The sequence below is a fragment of the Liolophura sinensis genome, chromosome 1, assembly GCF_032854445.1.
Source record: "Liolophura sinensis isolate JHLJ2023 chromosome 1, CUHK_Ljap_v2, whole genome shotgun sequence".
Taxonomy (NCBI): Eukaryota; Metazoa; Mollusca; class Polyplacophora; order Chitonida; family Chitonidae; genus Liolophura; species Liolophura sinensis.
In genome coordinates this window covers 74650176-74665135 of record NC_088295.1, presented here as the reverse complement: position 1 = coordinate 74665135, position 14960 = coordinate 74650176, and the positions used below count along the sequence as shown (strand labels likewise).

The window sequence follows — 14960 nt, the reverse complement described above, 5'->3', positions numbered from 1 at the left end:
GTCGCATTAAACTCTGGGAAAGTTGTATCTAACGTCAATTTTCCAAGGAGTATTTTTAACGATTAACTTTCCTGGGTGTCTCCTATGAATGACATACATGTATGTGGCAAAGTATCTGAGTATCTAGACATAGGCCTATCAGGCTTATTCAGCATACTGAACAGTGTTAGCATAAACACTCTTTATATTTGACTATTTCATGATTTGTCCATCTACTGTGTGGTAATTCAATGTAAAGAACCACCACCAAAAACTTCATGATCCGCTGTATGCCTGAAATTGTTTTAAGCAAGGGTATATCTGGTTATTTTTTTCTCTCTTTTTTTTGGACAGACTCTATCTGGTATACAGCCAGATTCCCCAACGATTAGGTGATGATCTAGGATGTGCAGAGTGTACACAGGATCACGTGGTTTTGGTGAAAAAGGATATCAACAAATTTTATTATACGCAGGATAAAACTAAAAGACAACGTATAAATAACATCATAAGAAAACGACGTTGAACCCCAAGCACTCACTCACTCACTCAAAAGAAAACGTACCTTGGTGTACAATGATTTGTTGTGTATTAAGAAACAAAGTGAACATGACGCTGATATAGGGCCACTTTGTAGCAATGTAAATGTCCCTTCTCCACCCACTTCACCCTATAAACTAAGGTTTATGAACTGATACTTTGAGGCCAAATATCTTAAAAAATGTACAGAACTTGTATCCGTATCTTCCTCAGTTTTTCCCTCGGTTTGTTTCCTCAGTAATAATACAAAACGATTTGCCAGTCACGGAGCATGTCTCCATCATATAGGCGACAGCATGGAGACCGTCACCTCTGTCCTACCAATAACCATGGCAAACGGTGGGTGCAAAACTACGAGAACCCATAAATATGTACTGGTCAAAAACACACTTCCTGCATGGTATTTGTTATATATGTACTTAATGAGGGGATAAATTATAAACAGTGGTGCTCAACATCAGGTGGAAGACAATGGAGGAAGTTCTTTATAAATATATCTTTTTACATTATAAGCAATTTCTTTTTTTCTTAGATGCAGTATATGAGCACAGAGAATGGGAACATATCAGCAGGTTATTTGCACAAGCAAATTTGTATTTTCAGTGAGCTGTAATTTGCATCTATACGTAGCTTTATACAGGCAATGTTGTAGAGAAACGTTTGAGCTTGTTTCCTTGTATTATGGGAAAAAAAACTACTTACTCCAGATGAAAATATGTGTTAGTTAAAATGGAAGAGGAAATATCACACGTTGCACACGTACAACCGTATATGGTTTTCAATGAGATTCTGCCTACGCTATTTACAATCTATAGGCCATAAACATACAATATTGTATTCTAAAACATGAATAAGGTAATGAGCTTTTGTTTGTGTAGATTACACCGTCTCTGTACAACCGGAACTCGTTGTTCAAACAGACCTGGACTCATTTTGCTGATTGTCGCCCTCGTTTAAGCAGGCATGTCAGCTATGCGCTGTTATATGTCTGCGCGTCATGCTGAAGCACGACATAAACGAACCTCTGGGAGGTTTAACATTGGTTATACGGCCCTTGGATCACCTCAGTAAATGGCTCGGTAATATGATGTGTTGTACCAGATTTAATCCGGAACCTTCTCAAAGCTATGGCTGAAACATTTTCCATACACAGGGCGTCAAATTCCAGCAATCTATTTTCCTTTTATCCTCAGAAACCTCATATGTGGAATAGTGTCATAAAACTGTTACGATGCTGTCCCACACTTTATTATTTAGCACAGGTTTGAACAGCATGTCGTCGTCATGTTGTCAATGGCAAGGGTTCGAAGCTAGTAAAATTTATATAATATCCATATATCAACAAGTAGTTTATGCTGTAGCCTTGTCATCCAGAAGTTTGGAGTCATTTTCGTTCTCTACTACCAACGTGTCTCCACTTTTGCCGGTATCAGAAGACCTTCTTCCCTTTTCTAATAAAGCGTTGGCGTTCTCCGCGTGGTTCGTGTTGTCTACATCCGGAATGACAGCCCACGACTGGATATCGCCACGAGCGAAGATGAAGTAAAATAAAGCTCCAAAGATGTGGACGGCTCCACTGATATAGAATACTATTAGCCACTGTTCACGGGTTTTCTGCGAAAGAAGAAGTCTCCATTAATCACAATTACGTGACATAGCTGGCTGGTGTAGAAACCCTGATCTGCGCATGGCCAAATTTCAAAGCTATATACGGCATGAGGCCATATAACTGACAGTAATTTGGGCTAAAGTGATAAAACAAATTTATTTATATTTCCTTTTGTAAGATAACAGTGTTTTTTTAAACTGGTCTAACACAAATGACAAGATGAATTCAGACATCAAGATACCCAAGGACAAGATAGCTTCCATTTTCAACATTCGCTAGCTGAATGCATTTAGGAGTTAGTCGAATCATTGTACAACTACGTGTATTATTGGATAAAAACTGTCGATGTTATTCTTAATGTATTTAGTTATTTGATTGGCTATTAGCGCTCTTCTCAAAAGTTTGTTATTTATTTGATGGTGGTCGAGTTTATAAGTGGCTGTTATTTATTTTTTATACCCTCCAACGATCCATTCTACCCATGAAGCGTGAAGTTGAATTGGTATGACATTACCTCTGTTGTCACGGCTCCAACAACATATGGAGTCAGAATTCCCGGTATAGTCGCTGCTACGTTCGAGATGCCGAAGAGAGTACCCGCGAAGGATGGTGCGATGTCTCCGTGGTTGACGAAGTGGGCGGCAAACTGGAATCCACTGAAACCCATGGCTAGGACGAGCAGGGCTACGGCAGCTGTTGGTTGATTACAGCTCATGTAGCCCGTGATAACCATTAGGGTACCAGGCATCACCAGCCCTATAAAGGCAAGACCGCACAAAATTACCTCAGGCTGGAATTGAATTCATAACGATAGTCAGTGTATGTAGTTGTGGTGACACTACCACCTATTTATCCTCGATCTCGTTCACACGAAACATGATTATAATTCAAACAAGTGTATGTTCATATTTAATGGTTAATCATTTTTTGATTAAAAAAAGTCGTTGCATGACGTTGTCTTGCACTTTGTCCCCTCGCCCAGGCCCATATGCTAGAAGATGGGATATGTCAAGTATTTGACAGACCGACAGACCCAAAGAACATTCGACCAACAAACAGAAGGAGCAACTAAAAGGGCTGCCTTTCGTAGCTAAAAATCAAAACAGCTTCCGATTCCAGAATTGGGAACGTAGATTGGATTTGATTTCCTGCTGTATAACCTGGACTACATTTGGAACTAAGTCTGATTAAACTGTCAAGTTGTAATAAATCGCGGCATACGTTCCCGGGAACTTCGTGTCTTTGGCTGCCACTTGAGAATTCCTCAAAGATCCACTCCTTTTAGAGTATGGAACAAAGCCTAATGTACAGTTAAGCTCAACTGGACAAAGGTTAGGAATGTCTTCATGGAAAGCAGATAAGTGACAGGCCACCACTCACGGCGGATTACTAATGGTTTAACATTTACCTATAGTGTCCATCAGTTTCTTCTGGTCCAGACAACTGTTAAAATCTTCTTTTCAATGAGAAAGTCGGCCAATGTGCCTCCAATGTTAATACACATCCAAAATGAGAGATACGGCAACATTGTGAACAGTCCGTTCTGTAACAGAACATACAAAAATCTGTGATACTGTAATATTGTAAACACTCATGCAAAGTGACAAAATACATTGTAAACAGACCGATCTGTAACATGACACATCTAACATTATATAAACAGCACCACTGTTCAACACAACACATCCAGAATGTGAGATAAAGCATTCAGGAAGATAACAATCTAGTTTCGAAAAAAATAAATAAATAAATAAATAAAAATGTTAGATATAAGGCAACCTTGTAAACAGTCCATTCTATAAAATGACACATCCGTAATGAGAGAACCATGTAAAGCATGCAGGAAGATAACAATCTATTTTGTAACCAAACATGTCAAACATTAGAAACACGGCAACTTTGAAAACAATCCGATCTGGGAGATAAAACACATGGGATTATAAGAGAAATCCTGAAAACACGTTTAAAAATGAGAAATGTAGCAAAATTAAAAACATTCTACTCTGTATAATAAACACATCCAAATGATAAATGCGGCAACATTGAGAACAGCCCGCTCGGTATTATAACACATCCAGAGTGGGGGAAACAAGTAGTATCGAAAATAGCCCATTTTGTCACAACATGGCACTAGAAATGGTCATTTCGAGAAACATAATATTCCGAACAAATGAGAAATAATAACCAGACAAAGAAGGAAAGGCGATAAAGTATTGTACATGCAATGGAGGTATGTACATTACAGTGGTCCAAAGAACTACAAAGTTGATTTGTTTGCAACCATTTTAAAAACATACGCATGATAAATAACGTTTGCTAATGTGTCAATGTTCAATGAAATGTTCAATCTCAAGACAAACTATAGCTGTATAAAAACACATGGTCAGATTTATGATAGTTCAAGTGTGTTTTCACATATCACATATTCTTTGAACAAACAAAGCATTAATTACGATGTAAACGACTACAGCATGGAGAGTACAACCAGAACAGTGACGACAGAGTGATTGCTGGTTAATGGCGACACGTAACTGGTGAAATACAGCTTCTCGTCCCCTGTTAGGGTTTTATTCTAACTGTTCATGTAATTAGCCAAATATGGTAGCAACATAGACCCCCTATGGTACCGTGGCTCACTGGAGTTACTCTCAAATAGATAATCTGTGAAATTTATCAGAAAATGTGTTGTCTGAGGAATGCTACAATGTATTCCGCTATTGCAGCAGATTATTATGTTAAATATAACACACATATTGTATTAATTGAACATATAGATTCTATTAGGCTTGAATACTATGTTGAATATGATACGATGTTGAGTTATAATAATAAAATAAATTCAAGAGATTAACTTTTTGAGTGTAGGTAAAAAAGTGTAGTGATATGATAATAATTTACTAGAGGTCATCAACTGGTCTAGAATTTAGAAATGAAAAAAATGCAATACTACCTTTTTGATGTCAAACTTGAGTACTTCTTTCATGTAGGCCGGTATGCTGGTAAGGATAAAGTAAGCTCCCCAGTTACCACAGGTGTGGGCCACAATGATGGCCCAGACAGCCGGGCTGCTGAAAATGGCTTCCAAGGCGTGTCCGGTTTCTGAGAGGTACAAGTTTAATAAGAAAATGCTGAGCTCTTTAAATAGATCGGCTGTTTTAATCGTTTGCTTGAGTATTAGACCAATTGCCTGTAATGTACACACTGTTATATACTTTTTCTGTATTAATGAATAAGACGCCTCCGTGGCCGCGGGAGTTAGCACGCCCACGCGGCACAATATCCCAGAAGCCTCTCACAAACACGGTCGCTGAGAGTTAAAGTCCGGTTTCCTCCCACCATAATGCTGGCCGCCGTCGCATAAGTGAACTATTCTTAAGTACGACGTAAAACACCAATCAAATAAACGAATAAATTAATGAATAAAACGCGAGTCATCTTAAAAGCTGACTATTCAACAGCTGATTTGTTCATTACTGACTGATTGGCAGAGGTATTGATGGATGAACTAAATATCTGACAGATCGATCGGATGGATGTTTTGTCATTGACGACGATGAATGAATGATCATAGCTTGAGGTCATGTCTCCTCCTACAATAATGCTGGTTGCCGTCGCATAAGTGAAATATTCTTGAGTATACGGCATAAAACACCGATCAAATCAAAAAAGAAATAAGGCCATGAAATTTCAGCCAAATTTTGACAACTATAGCCGTTCATTTCTTGAGTTCATTTCTTAAATGCATTAACCTAACAGACCTTTTTGTTCTTGTTACTCTGTCCCAGCGACTGCTCGACGTATTTCCGTTCAATGTCGGTAATTCTCGGACATTCTGCCGGGGAATCGTGAACAAATATCGTCCATACCACGCACCAGATAAATCCACATGTACCTGTGACAGATTCAAAGACGGCTTGAATTTATACGACTAACTGACGGGTTTTTAAAAGCCATCAGCGTTACACAGAAACTATATTGCCACAAAATACAACTGTATGGAACAGTGCCAGAATAAAATCGATCTTAGATCTGTATTTAACGGCTGACGGAACCGTAAGGAAGTGGGGAGTAAGACTTCTAAGGCTCTCCAATCACAATGAAAATCTGATCTTAACAGATAAAGGCACCGCCTGCACCCAGTGCTTAGATCAAAAACATTTTAAAGGTCAAGCCATCTAGGTGAATGAAGGTTGTGGGCGGGGGGGGGGTAATTTTTTTTTTACCATTAGTATGTTTCGTTTTCTTGTTGCTATACAGAATTCATTAGCCAGTCAAGACGAAAAACAAATCAAGAACGGACAAGTTGATGGCAAGCCATTAAACTTTGTTAATTAACTAATATCAGAGTCAAACTCAATTTACTAATGAATTATTTAACCCAGCGTAGGCAAGCTGTTCCGAAACAAAATGGTACAAACTATTTATTTATTTATTTGATTGGTGTTTTACGCCACACTCAAGAATATTCCACTTATTCGACGGCGGCCAGCGTTATGGTGGGAGTAAACCTGGCAGTGCCCGGGGAAAACCCACGACCATCCGCAGGTTGCTGGCAGACCTTGCCACTTAAGTATTTAAGAATTAAAACAAAAGTAAACGTATTTCATAGCTTAAGACTGATTTCCCAAAGCGTTACGAAGAGTGTTCAAATGATGAATTTACCTACATGTACAAAGGAACCTGAAGCCTTTCATCATCCACATGCAAAAAAGTTCTGGATTATGAAAAACTCCACGATTCTGAGAAGCCAAATCACTGATGCTTACCAAATACATAGAATATGGACGGCCATCCACCACCGAATCCATAATCGCAGAGTAATCCGGACACGGGGAAGGCTATGGCATTCCCTAGCTGACCACCTGAGAGCAAAGAGACAACTTGCTGGTATCTGGTTTAATAGCAAGCAGGGATATAACCATGAAGTCCAAAATCGATAGCGTCTGTCCCATATTACCGCAATGGACAGCAATGTAGCAGTATGTTTCATTATGCCCCAATCCATCCAGACATTGTTTGTCACTCTTGATTGTCGATTAGGTTTGGCGCATTATTTGGTCATGAATAACGATTGATTGATTGATTTTTTGCTGTGTTAGGGTCTACGCAACGGAGTCATTATGGATGCCGACAAATGAAAAAGCTACACATAAAAATTATGGTCGTGCTTTTGAAACGGAATAAGGAGATTACGTAAAGATTGCCTATTATGGAATGGTTTCGACTGCTTTTCTGGGTCAGACTTAATACTCAATTAATTATCGTGTCCATAATGCTTTATCCATGTAAGGTAAATCGGTCGCAGTTAACCAGTGAAATCCAGCCTCCTGTCTGCGGAAGCATTAACTGGGAACATGTACTTCCTTAGTACACAGTAAACGTGACATAAAATGAAAGGCTCTTTCAAGAAACTTAAATGTATTTATGCCGCCATGTTTCTCATTGGATTAGCCGCATTTCTCCTCTCAAAAGCCTAAAACACGCACCTGCGTATGATATACCAATCAGACGACTCCGTTCCCAGGGCGCCGCCCAGCGGGCAAACAGGGCTTGAGCAGCAGGGTACATGACAGCCTGGAAATGTGTAATCAACCGAATTATGATATTGGCTGAAAATGTCGTATTTTCTATACAATAAATACAATAATGAAGAATGAACGATTATGGCTCAAGACAATAAAGAAGAAAAGTCAAGCTCAACCGATAAATATAAACACATGTCCGACGAAACTTGAGACTGATCAGCTATGACATTCATTTAAAAGAGATAATATATCTCCATGGAGATGTAAATGACTAACTTACCTCCCCTACTCCGATAAGGATTCTGACCACAAGGAGGAGCCAAGGGCTCGTGGTAGCGCTGACGGGTGTCAAGAGAGTCAAAATGGCGACAGGAAACATTCCGGCGGCTGTAACCTTTTTGGCGCCAAATTTTTCACTGAGCCAACCGCCAGGTACTTGAGGAAATAAATATCCCCAGAAAAAAGAGCCAAGAAGAAGTCCTTGGATTTGTTTATCCCAGACGAGATTGCCTTGCTGAACAAATAAAAAAATAAAATAAAGACGAAAAAACTGTAGTTTTAAATGTTTGCACAACGTAAACTCAAGTATAAGTAAAAAAAAACAAAACAAAAAAACAAACGAAAACCAATAACAGCAAAGCACCTGAACACCGTTAATTGTGTATTATAGAATATTAGTAGTTTGTATCTTAATGACTAAATTAAGAATTCAGGCCCATATACCTACCTCTGATTGGCTAATCGTTTCATTATCCGAATGACCATGTGAAGGGCACTGTTCCTCAAGGTCAACGGGTCCTTGAGTGGTAACGTGTGAATACCCGGAGTCGTTCGTGTGCCCAATGTGACTGTGATATTGTTCCGGATATTTTGACTCCATGCCAACATCGGTAGCCGTGTGGTTTATCATACAAACCATGGCCATACTGAGGTTCACTCGCTGAGCGTACAAATTCCCAAAGCCAAAGAAACAAATTACGGCCATCAGAAACCGCTTTGATGTCCACCATGGCACTGAAAGAAAGCAAAGGAACAAATGATAGTCATAATAAACCACTTAGACGTCTACCATAGTGCTAAAAGAATGCACAGAAACAAATAGTGCCCACCAGGAACCACTTTGACGTCCACTATGGCACTGCAAGAAAGCACACAAACAAATGCTAGCCATCAAAAACAGCTATGATGGTCCCATGGCATTGAAAGAAAGCAAAGAAACAAATCATGACCACCAGAAACCCCTTTGATGGCACTGAAAGAAAGCAAAGAAACAAATAATGGCCATCAGGAATGGCTTTGATGTCCACCATGGAACTTCAAGATAGCAAAGAAACAAAAGATGCCCATGAAGGTCCACTTCGATGTCCACCATGACAAAGAAAGAAACCAAATGAACGCAGATAATGGACACAAGGAACCGCTTTGACGTCTACCATGGCACTGAAAGAAAGCAAAACTCAAATGATGACCATCAGGAGCCTCTTTGCCGTCAACCATGCCGCTGCAAGGAAGCAAAAAAACAAATGATAGCAACCGGAAACAGCTTTGAGGTCCACAATGGCACTAAAACAAAGAAAAGAAATAAGTGATGCCAAACACGTGCCGCTTTGACGTCAACCATGGCATTGCAAGAAAGTATTGTGGTCATTCATAACAAGATGTTTCTAATATTTGAAAGTAACATTTAAGCCAACAGCAAAAAACCAACCCTTAATGAAACGAAGCCTGCCGTAAGAAATAGTAAAATATTCGAGATGATAAAAATTTGAACAATTCGAACAAACTGACAATCGTCGTTTAAGAGAGCGAGTGCCGAGTTAAAATTACCAATGAAATATATAAAAACTCCATGACAACTTCTCATGTATTAAGTAGTCGGCTGGATGTAATAATGTGTCACTGTTTCATCGATTATGTAATGGTAAAAATTGTTCACATTTCAGTAGGCGATCTTTATATGTTGAAGTATTTTCGTCTGCGGCAAGTTAAATAGACCTTGGACATCTGGACATCAAAGATTCAAAACTGGAATTTGATTGCTGATCATGCTCCGTTTTAATCGTGAATATGTGAAAAACTGTTTTACAGGTATTTATAGCTGATCGCGAGACATATCGATCATGCAGAGGATAACCTATAGGCCTGAACCATGACAGCGAAAAGGGCAAAGTGCCAATCTCCTCAAGTCTGCAAACATGTTTCGGCTTTTCCTACTCTGGATTCTGGCTAGGCATGTAACCCTGTTAGGAAGCATCCCTGGGGTTTTCTTTCACAAGTTTTCACATAAATCACCGGAGAACTGTATTTCGCAATATCACTTAATGAGAAATGGATGTATACGATTTTTCTTCGTCAAAAGAAGGAAGCCAGATTAAAATCAGGCACAATGATTTTCATGTATTTCTTAGAATTCAAACTAATATATAGGCCACGGTTACACTATAGCGTTGAAATGCTGGACTTAAAAGAGGCCAGCTCGTATCTGGCTCTGTTCATTTCACCAGTTTATGGCCGTTTACGTTTCGACTCCTAACTATGTTAGTAGTCCGATCAGTAGGCCTTGCAGGGGGCGCAAAAAGTCCTACGCACCTGTCACTTCGGGTGTTAATATATATTTGAGCCGACATTTGCCTAATACGGATGAAAACGGTGAGCTAAACTGTGCCGTTCTAATTCAGACCTCCGTTGCCGAGGTGGTTAACGTGCCAGCGCGGCGCAATGACACAGCAGCCCCTCACCAGTGCGGTCGCAGTGAGTTCAAGTCCAGCTCATGTTGGTTTCTTCTTAGGCACAACTGGGAAGGTATATACCACATGCACGTTGCTGTTATCCCAATGGTGTACGTATATGGCAGTTTCAGTGATAAATCAACTGGGCAAAGTGATCAGCAGAGACTGACACCAAACTATTATAGCTGGTTAAATTTACATGACAGGTTGCTATAGAAAACGAGTAAAAAACTATTACGCGGCCCAGACGGTCCTTTTCAAGCCAGGCGGATGTGTTTGTTAGCAGTCGTGAATCGATCGAGGCGGCGAACAGACCCACTGAGCGCTGCTGACATATCCAGTCGAGGACGTGGGGAGGGTCAGCTCGACTTGGCGCAGAGATTACGAAAGCACTTTCCGTATTACCCCGAGTGATAAAGGGTTACCGGGATCTGCACCGCTCTATACCCGGAATAAACAGGCAATGGTGTTCGGATGTTGATATCAACATAGCTTGTACATATAGACACATACGCGGTATAGTGGCATAGGTGTTCGGATGTTGATATCAACAGAGACAATGTCACGTGTACATGACGTAAACAATTAGAAATGCAATTATAGATGTTAACGCAAAATGAAAAAAATGACTTTGATATGTGTGTAGATATGTAACATGCAGAAAGGTGAAACCTTAGGAACTGACATTATAAGCTGTACACTGCTAACACAGAATATTAAATTTTTCCTTTCGTAATCAATGTATTAAACGCATAGTGTTTAGTATGTGGCATCATCTCCGTATGCACTCCCAAAGTATCACCGAATACCAAACACTGTCTTCACCTGAATCTAACTTAATAAGACAAGTGTACCACAGAATCAGGCGATGACAATTAATGAGTGTAAGTCTGCATGTTTACTTTGTCAAGGGATAATTAAGATATAAGTTAATATTAATTTACTGATTGATTCCCAAGGCTCATGACATGTTTTAAATTTTCTGCGAGACAAAAAAAAAAGAAGTTGTTTTTATTAAAAAAAATTGTTTAAAAGGAAATGATTGCACTCTGGCCTCAGTGTGTGTTTAAGTTGACATTTTGTTCTATAATTGATTTTACGTGAACGCATTCGGAACAAGTTGTACGTAATCCGCAAGGCTATACGCGGAAGGTAACATGCGTATGAATTCTAACCCTAATCATAAACTCCCTGTTTTCTGAAATCGATCAGGAGCTATTCGCGGATGCCGTGTACGTGACTAGAGGCAAGCGGCGGTTTCCACCACTTCTTCCACACGACCTTATTTTATGTAGCACCCTCCCCTAGAAAAACAGCTCATGTGCTTTCAGATCAAGTCACCACAATGTTACAAGAGACGGTCGGAGACGTTCTGCTCTATTCTGCATTTGCATGTAAAGATCACTTGTAACTGAGTGCACGGTTAACCTTGACCTTAATGCCTAATGACCTTCACGCGCCAACCATGTCACTTCAGGACAGCGGCTGGAACGCTTTGCACGAGCGTAAGCTACACAACAAAATTATTAGTACTCATTCTGTGTTATTTTGTTCAATGATAAAGGCTTTCTTAGTTCGATGCAAAGGTAGAAAGTAATGGAAACAATTTTGGTAGTGGATTGAGCTACCATAATCTCAACATTAGCAGGTTCTGGCCTAAGGCGAGCATGGTGACGTTCAGGTTACGGTTTTGCACATCAGGGGAACAATATCCGTGTTGAGTGAGAAGCAATTTAAAGACAGCATTGTCGTTTCTCAGTTGCATAAACTAATTAAGAATAATTTGCGAGGAATTTTGTGCACGCGTATACAATGTTACATATAACCGGTTCATCTGCGTATCAGTAGGTTTACATGTACGTATGTAAGTGCTACTCTCAATAGTTCCATAATATTCACACTGCATTATGAATAACCGGTTGTAGGCGTTAACATTTAAGCTCAGACATTTAAATTAAGTGTACAGATGGCTTACCCTCGTTTACATCGAACCCCTGGAAGCGAGGCTTCTCCATCTTAGACGATTCTGGTTTTTCGCCCATTTTGAATAATCCAGTTAGATAATCCAAGCGATAATCCAGTAAAATAAACACAACCACTAGATGAATGGTCTAGGTCTACACGGACGGCGCTACCCTAACCAGTACTGTGTCAGTAAGGGAGTTGCTTGCAATCTGTCAGCACGCGCAGGTCCCTGGTGTTTATACGTACGTCCCCTGTGTATGTAATTTTGCACTGTCGTCCTGAATGTCATGCACCCTCCAATGTTGCTTCATGGAGAATCGTTTAAATATGGCTTTGTTCAGTACAGACGCAGGTATATCCTCACAAACAACGAGATCGATGATCTTAGCGGACTGGCATGTCGGCATTGAAGTCATTGAGTGTAGCGCTGCACAGGTACTGAGAACACTTGATTCCTGTGGACAGTCGTCAGTTCAACCAGAGCAGGTTTGATTCACGCACGTGTTCCGTGATACCGCTCTACGTAATTCAATGGCGGTCGTTTGAAGGACATCGCTTTTTAGTGCGGGATTTCGGCAAGGAATTCGAAAAATGACACTCTTTTAGTTTTTTAGTCCACCCGACATAGGAATAGGAACTGACTTGATCACTGATTCCCTTATTGTCCGTTATACACAGGTATAGCTTGCTGCATGTGTAGATCCACTCGGCAGTTCGGTAACACCCACGTGGGTTCTCAGTTATATGCACTGATGTGGAGCTTAATGATCCCACTGCAGGGCCTTGGGTAAAGATACAAGGGGGGCATTGCTTTCAAAGGCACGTGCCCTCCAAATGATTAAAAATGGCTAGATCACGATAGGAATAAAAGACAATTATAGGCCATTATGTCTGACGCAACACCATTGCATTGTGACTCCATGCCCAATTTATTTATCATTAAACCGTCCTTGGGGAGTGAGCGTGCAATCATTTTTTTTATTTCCGGAGTTCCATGAAATGTGATCGAAACCATGCTCTGTACTAACCACGTGGCTGTGTGGAGTGCATTGGCACGTGAGGCTGAACGTGGGCGGCGCCAGGCAATGTGCTGCAATCGACATGTGGAATTGCACGATATTTGAAGGATATTGCGGGGTCAAAGACACGGCAACCACTGCCGAGTGAACAAGGTGTATACACGGGCTTTATTGTGGACGAAACAAAACAGTGCATTACGTTACATTACGACGTATTTTAGTGCCATCGATACAGCCAAATGTGCTTATATACCACGTGGCCCAACCTACCTGTAAATGCTAACGATACTGCATGACATTGTCCTCAGCAAACCGATTTTCGTACCTGAATTAGGTATAAAATAATGTAGCGGTACACATTTAGCATTATTTCTCGACGTTTTGCACTATATAGCCATAACCTGGTCAATTTAATAGGTTCAACATGTTATCATACATCCTGCTGAGCAAGCCACATTTCGCATTCAACCCATGTGAAATGCATAGCCTGTCCTTGCATGTTTATTATTCTAGACTACACCATCTTCATGAGCATTCTACACTGTCACTGATCGGATAGCTCTGTTTCAAACACATGCGCCAGCTGCTGCATGTGTGAGTGTGTTTAGCTTGATAGCTAGTTGCTTTCTATGTACATGTACATTGTACATGTGTTTGTAGTGAACCGTCAAATTCCTGTAAAACCTGAATCGTTAATACGATCAGTATATCGCGAAATCTCACAAAAAATAAAGGGAATTGGGGCGAAAATTAGTTGTCGGTAGATTCAGGGTCAATCGTGGGTCGAGTCAAACCTGAGATGTTAATTGAAGAAGTTGTAACTTCCTCGCTTGGCGTTCAGCATGAAGGGGATAGTGCAATGACTGGTTGACCCGTATCAGTATAATGGCTCCGGCGGGGCTTATTTGCCTTCGGTAAGGCGTCTCAGTGAAGCAGCACTAGACAAAAGAGCGGCGCAAATCCGCCCTGCAAAAAGGGGCATATTACATGCACTCTAAGGATTCCCTCGTCGTCATGTGACTGAAAAATTGTAAAGTACGACGTTAAACCTCAAGCACTCTCTCACTTACGCAGATAATACCCCCATTTACAACTTAATGTAGTGTGTAAAAGAGAAATTTTAATTATCGCAATGTTCAGATATTTAACTGAACATTCCCGTGTGTGAAGCAAATTACTTGCATAATAAAGTTACAACGTGTGCTACGGATAACATACATGTATCATATGGAACTTACACACGCTCTCATGCAATTGCACTAGTTTCTGATTCACACAAACTTTTTGCCATTACCCAAAAATGACTCGTCCCTTTCCCAAAATAACTAGTCTGTATTCATCATCAATTGTATTTTGGGTTGATGATTTTCAATATATGACCTTAGTGTCACATGTGGTTTCGTCCGTGACACATCTGCATTCGTATACGATGAATATACACGTAATTATAACTTCATTGTATGAACATAGACATGGTTACTCGCTTGAATCATAACAATGCAAAGATCTGGGGAAAACACCACTCGTAGGAGCACTTGATTAATATGTTGGAAGTTGGGACTCTTTCAAAAAGACTTCTGCAAGGCGTTCTAGT

At 40.2% G+C, this 14960-nt stretch overlaps 1 protein-coding gene across 1 annotated transcript; it reads right to left on the bottom strand.

Annotated features, from left to right (window-relative positions):
• Nucleotides 1–95: 95 nt before the first annotated feature.
• Nucleotides 96–13009, bottom strand: LOC135475631 (uncharacterized transporter slc-17.2-like). Its single transcript, XM_064755566.1, is given in 11 exon segments — nt 96–2133; nt 2643–2884; nt 3537–3555; nt 3558–3671; nt 5079–5227; nt 5883–6020; nt 6895–6990; nt 7615–7702; nt 7934–8167; nt 8381–8667; nt 12358–13009. Coding segments are annotated over 11 exon segments (1698 nt in total). The 5' UTR covers nt 12425–13009; the 3' UTR covers nt 96–1869.
• Nucleotides 13010–14960: the final 1951 nt, after the last annotated feature.